We start from the raw sequence: 15709 nt of genomic DNA on the forward strand, positions 1-15709 counted from the left end.
CTCACTTCACTTGAGTCAAGCAGTCATTCTTCCCAAACATTTTGCAACTTTTTGCTTCCATAATTTTGTCAAACAGTTTCTTTTACCTGGAAGGTCACCTTTCTTTATCATCTTCTCTAAAAAATTTGATCTAATCTTCAAGGTCCAAGTCAATTGCCACTTTTTGAAGTCTTCCTTAATCATCACTGCTGGACATAATGTTCTTCCTCTTCTCTCATATTGAATTTGTCTATACAATCATATAAAACATATTCTAGCACCTTATATTGTAGCTACCTCTATATCAGTTCTATTTGCTTCAATATGTAGCATAAAGCTCTTGAGGGAGGACATGAGACTTTGAGTTAGGAAACACCACCTTACCTGGTGGCATTATCCATCAATGGACTGAAGATCTTTGTCCAAATTTAACTGAGTGTTTCTACCTCAAGATCCTCATTCAACATTTGCTAATTTGACATCAATAATAATGACGAAGTCTTGTGGTCCTACTACATGCATTTACATTGAGAATTAATCTTCATTTCCCTTCAATTAAACCTACGTTTCTGCCAGTTTTTTTAAAAACAAGGTCCTTGACCATTTAGCATACTGGGAGCTCCCATGAGTAGGGACAGGATGTGACAGGTGCAGTGCGACAGCTCCAGAGAGAGAGTAGGTGGGCATTGAATTTCTCCAGGAAAGATCCTTCAGTCTAATTGACCCATCCAAGATGTTAACAAGCTCAACTTTGATCTATGTCAACACACACATTTGAGGTTCTGGATTTGAAAAGATAGGGTCAGTTGTGATGGATAAGCTTCTAGTGAATGACCATTCTCAGTATCACAGAGATGCTTGGTCATGGGTTGTAAGGTTCATCTAAATTAGTGAAAAGATTCTAAAATCTATGTTTGACCTCTGGGCAGTGAAGAATTGACCTGAGATATACAATGGGATCCACGTCTAGTCAACAAGGTGGGGTTCAAGGACAGACTACAGGTCTGGTGGAGACCTGGGAAGCAGGCTATTTAAACTTATAGCTGAGTGTGGCTGGGAGAATGGGACAGACATCACAGTACCATCAGAGGTTTTTGTTGTTTATGCATGTCTTTGCTTTTGGTTCCTCTTTTACTCTGTCAGAGCGCTCACTCCTTCTTTTGCCTTCAACCATTGTCCCTATCTGGGCAACTGTATATTTGGTCCTGATCATATTTCATATTGTTCAGAGACCATCATAATTTAGATGTTTCCTTTCACTCAAACACAACATCCAGGACCAGTCTGAGGAGTGAGCAACCTTCTCCTTTCAACTCGCTGAAATTACACTTGCCCCTTCCAGGTAGAGAAGTGGTGTTACCAGCCCGGTGCTTTGCTGAGCTTCCTGTTGCTGTGTGTTTAATTCCCAGTCAGGTTGCCTTTTGCCTCTATAGTACCTCTTGTGGGGCTTAGGAATTGGCCTATTTCCTTCCTTCTTAGTGCTGCTCTTCAGTACTAGAACTGACAACCATCATGGGTCTTTGCAAAATTGTGGTGTCACTTCTTAGTGTCCTCCAACTTCTGATTTTATAAAACATCACACATACCTTCTAATTTTTCTAGTAGGGAAATTTTTTCTTTTTTTAAATTTTTATTTAAATTAAGGCAACACTATCAACAATAGTCCAATTACGGAAAGAGCCCAAATGTCCATTGGCTGATGAATGGATAAAAAAGATGTGGTATATTATATACAATGGAATATTACTTGGTGATCAAAAAGAATGAAATCTTGCCATTTGCAACAATGTGGATGAAACTAGAATGTATTATGCTAAGTGAAATAAGTCCATAATAGGAAAAATTTTTTGAATTTCATTTTAAGTGGGAGAAATTATAGTTTCAAAAAGTAAAATCCCTGATGTGTTTTGGAGTTTAATTAGAGTTAGATCTGATCTTATTTAGGTATATTTGTCTCTGCAACCCTTTTATTCTAGATAACCATTACCTTCAAAAAATATTCCTTCTTCAGAAGAAGAAACACTCTTGTTCTCTCTCTCTCTCTATGTCTCATTCCCCACTCTATGGAAAGATAACAGAAAATAATTAAATTAGTACTATAATTTACAGGTGAAAGTCTCTTTTTTCTCTGTATATACGTTTTAGTTCTAGAAGAAAATTTGGCAAAGTTTACCAGGACAGTTTGAACTAGCAACTCTATATCAAGGAGTTTATTTTGAGGAGAGAACAAGGAATGCTCTCAACGATTTATGTCTGGGATACTTATAGTTATTAAAAATGGAAAAAAATTTACATATGAAAATAGGGGAATGGTAAAATAAATGATTGTAGCCACACAGTATAATGCATCCATTTTTAATAGATCAAAAATTCTATTTTGCAAACTATTTCATGACATGGAAAACACACATGAGATGATAGTAAGGAATGAAACAAAAAAGCAACTGTTGAAACTGTTTTTATCATGATCCAAAATTGAGCCTTAAAAATGGGAGTAACTGCATGTGGCATAAATAGAGAAAAGCCAGTATAAGCTAGCATTCCAGAATTTTAACAGGTTTACTGCCAGTAGTGGGATGGTAGATAATATTTACATTTTCTTTACAATTTTATGTATTTTTCTAAATGTTCTTTTGGGAAGATGTATTATTTTGTTCATTCATTCACTTATTTAACAAATGTGTAGTGACTGGTGACAGTACTGCCTTGTGCTGAGGAGATAAAGTAAACAAGACAGAACAGACGTATTCCTTGCTTTGCTTAGAGTTTACAATCCCTTAAAATTAGGAGGAAAAATGTTTTGTTTTGTTTTTTCCCTTAATTCATTTCATTTGACCCAGTAATTCCACTTCTGGGAATCTATCCTAAGGAAATAATCAAGAAAGGAAAATAAAGTTACCATATAGAAATGTTTATTAGTGCATTAACCATAAAGCAAAAATATTCAGAAATCACCTAAATACCCAACAGTAGGAGGACGGTTAAAGTAATAATAGCACATTCATATAATGGAATAATATGAAGCCATTAATATTGTGTTACTGCAGACTTTTTAATAATATGGGAAAATGTTACTAATGTTTTCCATTACTATCAATGGAAAAAAGTAAGCTGCAAAATTATACAGAACCTGACCTCAATTATGTAGTGTAATAGTCATAAAAGAGAAATTAAAATGTTAACAGGTGTTATTTTTGCATGGTGAAGTAATGGCTGATTTGTATTTTGTGTCTATGTTCTTCGTATTTCCTGAGTTTTTGCAATGAACAGGTTTAATTTTATAATAAGGAAAACCATAATGCTTTTGTTTTTTAGAACTTGATTCAGATTATCTGTTAAAAATTCAAGGAACATACAAAAAGATAATTTAACATTTCCTTAAAGTGTGCACTGCCTTGGTGGAGAAAGGAGAGATAATTGATATGATGACTGCTTACAGCCCCTTACCTTTCTAAAATATTCTTGGGAGAGAATGGATGAATATACATGCAGTGGAGCTACCTTCAGTAGAGGGTGTGGGGGGATTAACTCACTGTGCTCATGAGGCTGAGCAAGGAAAATTAGAACAAGCACTTGGATGACTTGGGGACAGAGCCCTGAAGCCTAATCCCAAACTCTACCTTGGATTATAACCTTGAGCATGATGTTGATAATCTTCCTGGGCTGTATCTGGACATTAGGGACTTGGGGGCATTTCTTGCTCCCGTCATTTTCCTCAGCTCAGGCACCAGGGCTCCTCTGACCTCACTAAGCAGCTGTCCTGCAGGGTCAGGGTCCCTGTCTATGGTTCGCCTAGAGAGAATAATGGAGCCTGAGATGCCAGGGTCAAGGCAACTAAAATCTGGCTCCCTACCCATTCCAATGTGAAGACTTTGACCCTGGCTTCTGTCCTTAGCCTTCTAAGTTCAAAGGGAAAGAGCATGGCTGTGGAACATGTCATTTCTGGGTAAGCTGGAGCAAGAGATATGTCTGCTGAATGCTCAGAAGCACACTGACTGACAGGTCTCCCTTGAGCTCACACAAGGCCCAAGTGCATTTAAAATACCAACTTTCCCTCTGATTTAAAGTTCATCAAGGCTGAATGAAATCACAGCACATTTCACTGCACCTATATTCATTCATATGTCATGCTATGGGTTTTCTAAATTTAAGGGGTCTGCTGTCCAGTTAAAGGAACAAGTCAGTGCAGAAAGACTTATAGGCATACTTCACGTTCAACAAACTTAGTATCTGAACACTAAAGTAGCATAAAAGATAAATTTACAAGAGAACTCATTTCACTACCACTTTGAGTAATTGGTTTACCGTCTACATTTAAAATATAAATTGATTCACCACAACGTGTCACCACAATGTACCAAGCACATAGAGTTGCATAAAGGGAGTTGTACATGGAATTTAGAAACCAGCATTTGGACACCACTGAAATGATTTCTTACATTTCTCTGATTTTAAAAGTGTTCATTGACTACAGAAGCTGAAAAAGACCTCAAATCAATTGCCAATCATAAACAATATTTATGCTAAAAGAATTTAGTAGTTTGGGAATTTTGAGGGGGGGGGATTTTTCTCCTAGGTCCTTCTTTGGGTTTCTCATAATTCATTGATCTCAGTAAGGCCATGAAAACAACTCATTTCAAAATCACAGTGGCAGGTGTTTTAAACATACCTCCCCATCCCAGGTAAGCATTGAATATTTGTGCACACATAGATACACACTAAAGACCTATAACACCCACAAAAATATCAATACAGAGGAAGATGTGCTCTACTAATCGATTTTCCATCCTGCCACCTGAGGAGCCATTTGTTCCAGAATGCAAGCCCTAGTGTTCGAAAATGCCAACATTTTCCTTATCAGCCAGCTTCTGAAACCTTAGTTGGGTGCAGGAAAAAAGAGCTTTCAACTGCCTTTGCCAAGCACATTTCTCTGTAGATACAGACAGGTGAAAAACATTGACCTTACATGACAAGAGAAATTTAGAAAAACTCCTGGGTAAGCTCCCTGGGCCCCTATTTGCGGAGTTCCTGAGGAACAGTCTAGCAGCATCTCATTGCTGAATGACAGCTTCAAGCAGCATAGATGGAGCTGAATTAGAATCCTGAGTATTTTATGATTCTAATGAAATGCTCTTCACATAGAAAGAATATTGGAGAGTTGAGGTGGGAGCAGAAAGTTCCTGAATATCCAGGAGAAAGTGAAAAACGAAAAATTTTACCTAGGCACACTTAAAACTGGAAGGCACCAAGAGGATGTCCAGCAGAATAGTAGACTTGCAGGGATTTACAAAGCCCCAGCCAAGGGCCGGTCCCTTGGCCAAGGCTGGAGTATCCCCTTCAGGCTTTCAGGGTAAATGAGAGGAAGAATATATGGAAAGAAGCAAAGCAGTAGTTGAAAGAAACCTATTAAGAAGATGGGGGCAGAAGGGGTGAAGAAATAGAATTAAATGAAGGAAAAAGGAGGTGTGTGAACAAAGGGAGACTGGCAATGAATGAAAAGGAAGACGAAAGGAAAGAAAAAATTGAAAAGCAAATGGTGAGATAAGATCAACAACTAATTCAACTAGCTGTCAGTAATAACCCCAGGGTCCAGGTGACCAATCTCCACCATGAACCCGGCGCAGTGCAACCCGGAAGCTCACAGCAATGCCATGGTATGGACAATTTCTCCCTTTTCCAAAAAGGGCAAGCTCACCTATCGAAGGCCACAGCAGTCATGGAATAGATGCTGGCGAAGACAGCGGCGATGGGGAAGAAGTTGTGGAACTTGCAGTAGAACAGGCCGTAGTACCATTCGTTGTGGACAGCATAGGTGAAGTTCACCACCGTGTTGAACGCAGCCATGGATGCCTCTGCAAAAGCCAGGTTCACCAGGAAATAGTTCGTCACTGTCCTCATTCGTTTGTGGGCCAGGATGATCCACATCACCACCACGTTGCCCACGACGGAGGTCACCACGATGACCGTATAGGCAGCTGCCCAAAGGACAATTTGCCAGGCCGGCTGCACGAACTGGTTGGGCTCCGAGGTGTTGGTGGAGATGTTTGGGAAGAGGTCTGAGTCAACCTGGAGGACGTTATCCATTCCTCTGCTAGGCGGTTAACCCCTCTTCTCTGCACACACCCTGCCTTTGCAGCAGGCCCTGAGGCTGACGCCTGGGGTCAGGGTCCTGCTTATCCAAGACAGGAGGGCTGCAGGCTCTTTCTGGGCAGAACTCTTTCCTTCCAAGCAGAAGAGTTGGCTCTCATAAGATAAAACGCTTCTAGATGCGCTGTCTGCTCCTCGTGGCTCCGAATTCCTCCACTTTCAAGCTTCAGGAAGCATTTGAGTTCAGAAATCCGGAGACAGCGTCTCTCCTGCGTGGGACTAGGAAAAAGAAATCCCAGGGGTCACGCTTCCAGGAAGCAGGAGACCCTCGCCTTTTTGCACCTGCTGCTATTTGCAACTCCTATTCCCCCTGCTTGCAGCTGGAAATGCAAAAAAAAAACAAAAAACAAAAAACAAAAAAACCCAAAAAAACCTGTTCTGCAGGAGGACTGGAGGCAAAAGGGTGTGTTCGTCACCACGCGACCTGTAAAAGTTCTGAGTCTATAGCCAGGATTCTGGGGCCCCGTATCTGGCTGGAGATTTTTTCCTTTGCTTTCGCTGTGTTGCAGCTGCTGCTGCCGCCGCCGCCGCGGTCTGCAGCTTCGCAGGAGCCTCTTTGGCTCCGGTCCCGCTCTGCTTGGGAGTTAGCAGAACCTCGGTAGGCTGCGCGCAAGGTTTTTATAACCCTCTGCAGAGACGTCACCGGGAAGGGGCAGTACCTGGGCTGCCAGTCCCAGTGCTCAGGGCAGCAGCTGAACCAGCTGTTGGCAACTGTCTCACTCCACTAACGCAGCCACCACGCCTTTTGCTGTTACCTGCTGTGGGAGTCTTTAAGCCGGGGCGGGGGAGGGGGGGAGGGGGCCACGCACTCCGCGAGGGGGCGCTAGGTAGCCTCGGAGTAATTGCGCCAAACGAAGTCTGCAGCTGGAACCACAGAAAAGGATTTGAGAAAGAGCTGTAGCGATGGACACACAACTTCCAGGGAGAGCAGCCCGGAGCGCTGCGACAGCTCTGCAGAGGCGCCTGCCTGTGGCTATGGGAGTCCGGCAAGAGTGGGGGCGACGTGCCAGAGCTGCTCTCCGGGCCTCTCTCTAGCAAGAGTGCACCACGGGCTCGCTCTGTCGGCTACCGACAAGGAAGGGGCAACGATGCCCAGTTGCAGGTGTCCGAAAAACAACTTTTCTGAGAACGTATTTAGGAAATATCCCCAAATACCTAGTTCCTTTTCCTGGGTAGACCGCTTCCCCAGAGGAAGCAGTGATAGACTCTAAGCTTTGGGGACACCTTCCCAGGCTCTCTTGTGGTTTGGCCCCTCGGTCCATGAAAAGCTCCAGCTGAGCTCTACAGATGAGCCCCAGCGCAGGCAACAGGGACTGGGCTGGGCTCCCTGCGAAGCTCAGTGAGCCCAGGAGCCACCTACAAGCAGTGTGTCTTCCAGACGCGCCTCTTCTGGCTCTCTGCCAGCACTCACTGCGGCCTCGCGTTCATCGCCCAGAGACCTAGCAGCCTCTACCTCCGAGCCTCCCGGGCCTGCCGGCCACAGCCCGACCGGGTGGCGTCGGGGTCTCCTTCCCCTACCCCGTCTCAGGTTTGCAAAGGGACTGGAGGGCAGGTCTGTCTCCCGTCTCTCTCCACCTCCACCCTGCCCCCGGCGAGCTTCAAGGCTTCATCTGTCAGTCCAAGGCCATTTCAAAAGGCCGAGCTGGAGTCAGGCGCTGGGAAGAGGTGGGAAAGGCTCTCCAGTGCGTGCGCATCATCTTGAAGAAGCCGAGATGGCATGAGGTTCGGAGCGCGGTCCAGCCAGAGTGCCTACGAGACACGGTTCCGCGGGTAATCGAATCTTCCGAGGCTTTCTGGGGGCCATCTACCCCTTGCCTCCCCTCGCTCCTTGCCCCCCTTTTCCTGCGGGGCACTCAGAACTGTGAGACGCGGGTGGGGATGGGTAGCATCGCTCCGCGTTGAGGCTCGGGATGGCGCAAGCCTGCACTCTCCAGGGAGCAGCGTTTACGCACTAGTCCTGCCTGGTTGCGCGCCTCTCCTTCGAGCAAGCATGTATTTGGCAGGAAGCGCTTTTAAGGCTTAGAAATTTATTGTACCGATTTATGCCGGGCTAAAAACGAATCCATTCACGGTGCGAGGGTGAGGGGCCGAAGTGGAGGTTTCTGCTAGTTCACTTTGGTTTTGCTGAAGGCGAGAACTTCAGCATTTATATGAACCGCACCTTGCACTGCCTGTTCCTCCAGGCACCCCTAAATCCAAAGAGAAAACTATTTAGCCAATAGATTGTGAGTGGAAATGATGTATGTCACTTCTAGGCTGAAGCATAGAAGAGAGAGAGAGAGAGAAAGAGTGAGAGAGAGTGTCAGAGGGAGAAAGAAATGTCTCTTCGTATTCTCTCCCGCCAAGTCACAAATGATGCAGCCACAAGAAGACAAGTCTTGATTACCTTGAATTCCCAAGTGACTGTATAACCCAGGCCACTGCCCAGTCATTTTGGACATGTAGCATGAGTAGGAAATAAATTTTGTTGTATTAGGGCACTAGGGTTTGGGATTAGTTTGTTACCATGATCTAGCTTATCCTGAATAATATAGGAATAAAATATTCTGATATCTGGTAAGGCAGGTTCATCTGGATGCTCATTTCATGCTTTTTAAAATCCATTTGGAACATCACATTTAAATTTTAATATTTTAAGTTCAATTTAAAAATTAAACAAAACACACTGCATCAGTATTCTAATTGGAATTGTCTGGAATTTATCCAATTTTGACAAAACTGAAATTTTTTATATTAATTTTTTAAATCCAAGAACATGGTATGCTTTTCCATTTATTCAAGTCTTATTTATGCCTCTCAAAAAGATTTTATAATTTTGAAAATAGATTTTATATTAAAATTTGAAAATAAATTTTAAAATAGATCCAATCTTTTGGTTAAATTTCTTTCCATATATTCTGTAGATTTTGTTTCTTTTTTAAATGAACTACTTTTTCCTTTTTTATCCCAGATCAAAGAAAACCCATTGACTTCCGTGTGTATGTATTTGTGTGTATGTATGTATCCTAGTCATTTTACTAAATTTCCTATTTATTTTAGTGCTTTTTATTTGAATTCTTTACATTTTCAATTACATCATTAGCATATTCTTGTCTCACTGAATTTCCTTTACCTTCTAGAACAATGTTAAATTAAAATTGATGATAGCAGATATTTCTGTATAGTTTCTGAATTTAAATTTAGATGACTGTGAATTTTAACCATTTAGGATAGTATTTGTTGTAAAATTTGCTACATAGTCTTTTATGTTTAGTTTCCTTCTACTTTATTTTACCTGGAAGTTTAAATAAGAATGTCTTGTAATTTCTTTTATTTTAAATGTCTTTTTCAGGATGTCTTGCTATGATTGTATAATTTTTTTCACTAATTTGTTGACATAATGGATTAAATGAATAGATTTCCCAACACTGACTAAACATGGACTCACCCTGGCATTCCTGGCACAAACTCTGCTTAGTCTGAGGCTATATTATTTCTTTGATATATTGCTGAATTCAACCTGCTAATGACTTAACATTTTTACACCTGTTTTTCTAGTTGAGATTGATGTAGATATTCTTTTCCTTTTTTTTTTTCAGATATTAGTATTATGCATCAAAAAATGAATTGGGAAGTATCTCATCTCCAACTACAGCAAGAAATAGTAGTCCTTGTCCCTGAACTACCCAGGAACCAGTCAGAAGTGTAAGTCCTTGGGCCAGCACAGAACTACTAAATTAGAGTCTGCATTTTTGTAAGACAGGTTATTTGTATGCACATTAAAGTTTGAGGAGCTTAAAATAGGTCCAGTGCTTTCCGGATTTCTTAATGATAAGAATCTCTTAGTTACTTGTTAGTAAACATTATCATGTTCCCCTGAAAATTCTCATTTGGTAGTTCTGGGTTGGGACTCAGCAATTTGTGTTTTTACCAAGTACCCTGGGTCAGTCTTCTCTTCAAGCAAGTTTTATAAATATGTTGGCCTTTTACTTTAAACAGCATGAAACTAGATGAGTCCTTTCTTCATCTCAAGGAAATTTTCAGCTAGCATGTTTTTGAAATTATTACTTCTTCTCCATCAGTCCTTTTTTCTCCTTTTGAGAGTCTCATTGCTGTCATGCTAGGTCTCCTAGATCCATCCTCTGAATGTTTTAAAATTTATTCCTGCCCCCATTCTCAGATTTGAGTACCCAGGCCCTTTGGTTCTTTCTCCAGGTTCCAATGCTGATCTCCCAGCAAAGCCTAGCCTGTCCAGTTGAACTGTTCTCTTAGCTCAACCCCCACAAAGCCCCAGGGCTCCCTTATGTCCAGCTGTCCTTAAGCTTGAAACCACGTGGCTGATTGGAGAGGACATTGGAGTTGGCTGGGAAAGGGAGGGCAGCTATGTTCAGGTCCCCATCAACTCTGGCTTCTGAAGACCAGAGTTGTGGATGCAACTGATGTGGATGCATCCCCTTCATCCTCCACAGTGTGCATGAGTTGCTACAATTAGTCACTGGCTCCCATCCTCAGCCATCCTTTTACAAGACAAACTGGTGTGCATTATATCTCTTGGAAATTAGATTGTTAGTTCCCTGAGAGCAAGAACCACGTTATTCAACTACTCATTTGCTAGAAGTGCCTTCCACACAGTGCATGATCAATACACACGTGTTAGGTTGGATTGAATTGCTTGACAATGGTTGAATTTAGAAAGGTGGTGTGAGGCAGGGAGGCAGCGACAGATTAGGATTCACCAAACTGTAAATCTTCCCAACACAAAACAACAATAAGCATTAATAATAATAACAGGAAGCAGAGGGAGAACGTAGAGGGTAGCTGGCTCTTAAACAATGTTTACCATGGGCCAGGAACAACTGTTCCATGTGCTTTACATATAGTCACTCTATTTGCCAATACCTTTAGCTTTAGCTTTCTTGAATCACTCTGTTTTATTTGTGCATCTATATATACTGTAGCATATAGCATAGATTTTGAGTTTCTTCTCATAAGCCAGTGTAAAAATCATTTTCTTTTAAGTGAGTTAAACCTGTTCATATTTAATGATATGACTGATGTTTGATCTTAATTCTGTTACATTATTTTATGTTATATTCCTGAGTGCATTTTTTTTACATTATAGGCAAATGTATATGTTATATTTATGGTCTGTTTGCTTTAAAAATATTAGTGTGTTGTATAGAAAGATTTTTGTGTGTGTTTTTCCAGTAGCTACCTTTATACTAGTACCTTTTATAATGTTCTTAGCCTCTTTTGGCTCATATAGGCTTCTATTATATGGTTTATCAGCTTTATTTATTTATTTGAAATTTACATGAAATTTATATGAAATTTATTGTCAAATTGGTTTCCATACAACACCCAGTGCTCATCCCAACAGGTGCCCTCCTCAATGCCCATCACCCACCCTCCCCTCCCGTCCACCCTCCCCTCCCTCCCACCCCCTATCAACCCTCAGTTTATTCTCAGTTTTTAAGAGTCTCTTATGGTTTGGCTCTCTCCCTCTCTAACTTTTTTTTTCCTTCCCCTCCCCATGGTCTTCTGTTAAGTTTCTCAGGATCCACATAAGAGTGAAAACAGAAAGAATGAAATATGGCCTTTTGTAGCAATGTGGTTTATCAGCTTTAAATGACATTGTAAGTCTTCTACCTGTTACCCAGGTAGTGATCTATGAGCCTTTCCTATTCAATTGAGCCATACTAACCTGTTGTCTTTGTAGGTAAAATATGGCTGATTATCAGCAATGTCATATGGCTTAATCTGTTAATACGTCTCCCTTTTTATTTTTTGCCTTCTCCCACTTTGGAAAGTTGTGTTATTTCTACTTTGACCACATATTTAACATGTACTCATAATTCTTTGACATGTATCTTCACTTTTTGTTTTGGTCTGAGGTCTATAATGAAATATATTCAGTGGTCACTATCAGTCCTTTTGCTGAAATTTCTGCATTAAACTTTAGGTTGAAAGAAGCTCATTCTGTAGTGAGTTCTTCAGAAAGAGTTCATAGGTAGAGTTTTGCATTGTTAAGGCTGTTTTCTGTCGCGTTCACACTGGAAGTTTAGCTTCAGTGTATATGTATATTTTTTACTTTAAAATAAATGTAAAAATGACACATACTCCTTGGCACCTTTTACAGACTTCTATGATTTTACAGACACAAAATTTTCACAGGGCTTTGTATACCTCTCATTTCTTAAAGAAAATCACTATTTTCTATTACTGGAGAATATTTTCAGATCTGTTAAGTTGTTCTAACTGTTTAAGTATTTCTGTTCTATTACTGGAGAATATTTTAGGAGAAAAGTTAAAGACCATCTAATACTTGAAATGAAAATGTGTACCATTATTTATCTTTTAAATACAATTTCATTGAAGTATGTATCTATTCAGAAAAGGACACACATCATAAGTGCAGAACTCAATAAATCACAGAAAGTAAACATATCTGTGATACACAACCTAAGGGAAAAATATTCTATTACCAGCATGACAGAGACCCCCTTATACCCTCTCCAAAGGTAACCACTACCATAGCTTCTAAAACTGTGGATTCAATTTGCATGTTTTTGAATTTTAAATTAATGGAATTATGCCTAGCTTCTTTCATCCACATTACAATTGTGAGATTCATTAATGTTGTTTGTAACAGGAGTTCGTTTTTATTGCCATATGACATTCCATTGTTTGAAAATACTAGTTTATTCATTTACTGTTGATGGACACTTGATTAGTTTTTGTTTCTGGCAATAAGAACAACGTCACTATTTTTTAAGCACATGTTCATGCATTTTTGTTGGCAGTATGCCTGGGAATACAATTACTGGGTCACAGGTTTGCATATGCTCAGCTTTAGTAGATACTAACAAACACATAGTTGCTTGTGACAGCTACACTCCCACAGCAACACACATGAGTTTTCCAGCTGCTCCACATCCTTGCAGATAAATGGTATTGTCAGTCTTCTTAATCTCTGCCATTCTGACAACTGGGTTATGCATCATGGGTACCCCACTGTGGTTTTAGTTTGTGTTTTATTCATGAATGAAAGAATGTGGTGGAGAACCTTTTCATACAATTTTTGGAAAGTGTCCATTCTGGTTGTTCATTTTTTTTAAAAATTAGTTTCTCTCTCTCTTACTGGTTTGTAAGAACTCTTATGTGAAATAGGTCCTTTGTCAGTTATATGTATTGCAAATCTTTTTGTATTCTGTAGTTTGCCTTTATGATGGCCAGAAATTCCTAAAATTAATGTATCTCAATTTATCACCTTTCCCCCTCTTTTTAGTCAATGCTTTTCGTGCTTTAAGAAATCTTTGCTTACCCCAAGATCATGAAGATGTTCTCATGTTATCTTCCATTAACTTGATTGCTTCAACTTTTACATCTAGATCTATAAGCTACTTGGAATTGATTAATATGAATGGTATGAAGTAGAGGGTTAAGATTCATTTTCATCTTCATTGATATTGAATTGTCCTAGAACAGTTTACCTAAAAGAATGTTCCTTCTCACTGTTTTCAATGGTGCCTCTGCCATAAATCAAGTAATTCTGTATGTGGAAATCTGTTTTTGGATTCTCTATTTTGTTCAATTGGCCTTTTGAATATCCTTGCCCCAGCACCACTATAGATCTATAATAAGCTGTCTTGTAATCCAGCAGTATAAGTTCTCAATTTTTTTTTTCTTCAAAGTTGTCCTGGCCATTCTTATAGCCCATTTGCATTTGCACACAAATTTTGGAATTTATCAGTTTTTACCAAAAAAACCAACTCTGCTGCAATTTAAATTGGGATTGTTTTGGATATCTAGATTAATTTGGAAAGGATTTACATCTTTACGATATTGAACATTCCAAGCCAAGAATGTAGTGTATCTCTAATTAATTAGATCTTCTTAATGTTTCTCAATTAAGTTTCATAATTTCCAGTAGGGAGGTTTTCCACATCTTTCATTGGCTATACTGCTAGATGTTTGATCACTCTGATGCTGTTATAAGTGGAAATTTTTCAAATTTTACTTTCTAAATGCTGCTGTATATAGATATACGATTGATCTTTGTGTTTTTATTTTATATTTATAACTCTGATAAATTCATTCATTAATTCTTAGGTTTAATTTTGGAATCCTCTGGAATTTCTATGAATACAGTCACTGAAAGGAATAAATACAGTTTTAATTCTGTCAGGTTTTGCTTCATATATTTTGACATGGCTATATTATTAGGTGCAGACAAATTTAAGATAAATATGTGTATATTTCTGTTAACTTCACCCCTTTGTCATTATGAAATACACCTCTTCATCTCCATTAACATTTCCTTCCTTTGAATCTACATTGTCTGATATTGGTATTGCTGTGCCTTTATTTTGGTTAGTATTTGCAGAATATATTTTATATTTTAGTTGCAGAATCTTCATTTATTTCTTTCATGGTTTCCAGTTCTCCACTGAAAATTTTCATCTTGTTATTTAATATCTTAAACACATTAGTATAATATCTTTAATGTCCATGTTTGATAATTATAATATTTTGATATCCTGGGGGTTTGTTTATGCTATTTTTCTCTTGATTTTTGGTCAATTTTTGTATTTTTTGCATGCTTAATTATTTTCATTGTATGACATAAAAGGTGTCTGCAAAATTATAGAGCTAATTTTAGGCATTGGATAATGTTATATTCCCCCAGACAGGAGTTATTTCTGCTCCTGGCGTGTGGTTAGAATGACTTTAATCCAATCAGGGCTTGAGCTGATTGAAAGTGACAGTTTGGTCTTTGTGAGGTCTGGTCTATTCTCCGTTCATCATCACTCCTTGAGTAATGTTTTTTGGGAGTCCATGTTGAATCCTTGGACATTTACAAGGGTCCTTCCTTCTTTGTGGGCACTGAAGTCCATTTGTGTGGGCATTCCTTTATTTTTTAAATTTTTTTAGTATACTTGACATGCAATGTTATATAAGTTTCAGGTGTACAACACAGTGATTCGACAATTTTATACATTATGCTGTGTTTACCACAAGTATAGCTACCATCTGTACCCATATATCTCTATATCAATATCATTGATTATATTCTTTATGTGACTTAAACATTTCATAATTGAAGCCTGTATCTCCCACTCCCCTTCACCCATTTTGCCCAACCCCCCATTTTTTGTCTTGTCAACACCATGAAACTACTAACACCTCTGCTCAGTTCATCAGCCTCTTAACCACTGCTTAAGAAAAGCCAAAAGCTTTGAGGGAGAGGGGTCAAGGTGATTGGTGGGAGAGGGAGGCAGCTACTGGGCAATGGGCAGTGCCTATTTAACAAGTATGGCCGTGTTTCAACTTTTTAAAGTTAATTGACTTTATATTTTAGAGACATTTTCGGTCTTTTATTTAAAAAAATGATCAGCATATACAGAAAGTACCTATATACTCTGTCCTGCCACCATTGTTATTAGCCTTAATAGTGCACAGCAGCTAAGTAGCTGCTCTGATTTTTTGCCAGTGCCCCTGTCTCATGGGAGAGGAGCCCAGAGAAGCGCATAGTTTTAGGGTCCTTATCTGTTCCCACCCTGATGACTTTTGGCTTCTATCTGCTTGTCTGAGGTGACAAGCT

The 15709-nt window shown here is 39.6% G+C and overlaps 1 protein-coding gene across 1 annotated transcript in view; it reads right to left on the minus strand.

Annotated features, from left to right (window-relative positions):
* The window catches only part of TACR1 (tachykinin receptor 1), a 143703-nt gene extending 135593 nt beyond the window's left edge, over positions 1-8110 (minus strand). Inside the window, exon 1 of the mRNA XM_027072119.2 lies at positions 5675-8110. Coding sequence (XP_026927920.1) covers positions 5675-6063 — 389 coding nt within the window. The 5' untranslated portion in view covers positions 6064-8110. The remainder of the gene's footprint in view (positions 1-5674) is intronic.
* Positions 8111-15709: the final 7599 nt, after the last annotated feature.

This window comes from Acinonyx jubatus, chromosome A3, assembly GCF_027475565.1.
Source record: "Acinonyx jubatus isolate Ajub_Pintada_27869175 chromosome A3, VMU_Ajub_asm_v1.0, whole genome shotgun sequence".
NCBI lineage: Eukaryota > Metazoa > Chordata > Mammalia > Carnivora > Felidae > Acinonyx > Acinonyx jubatus.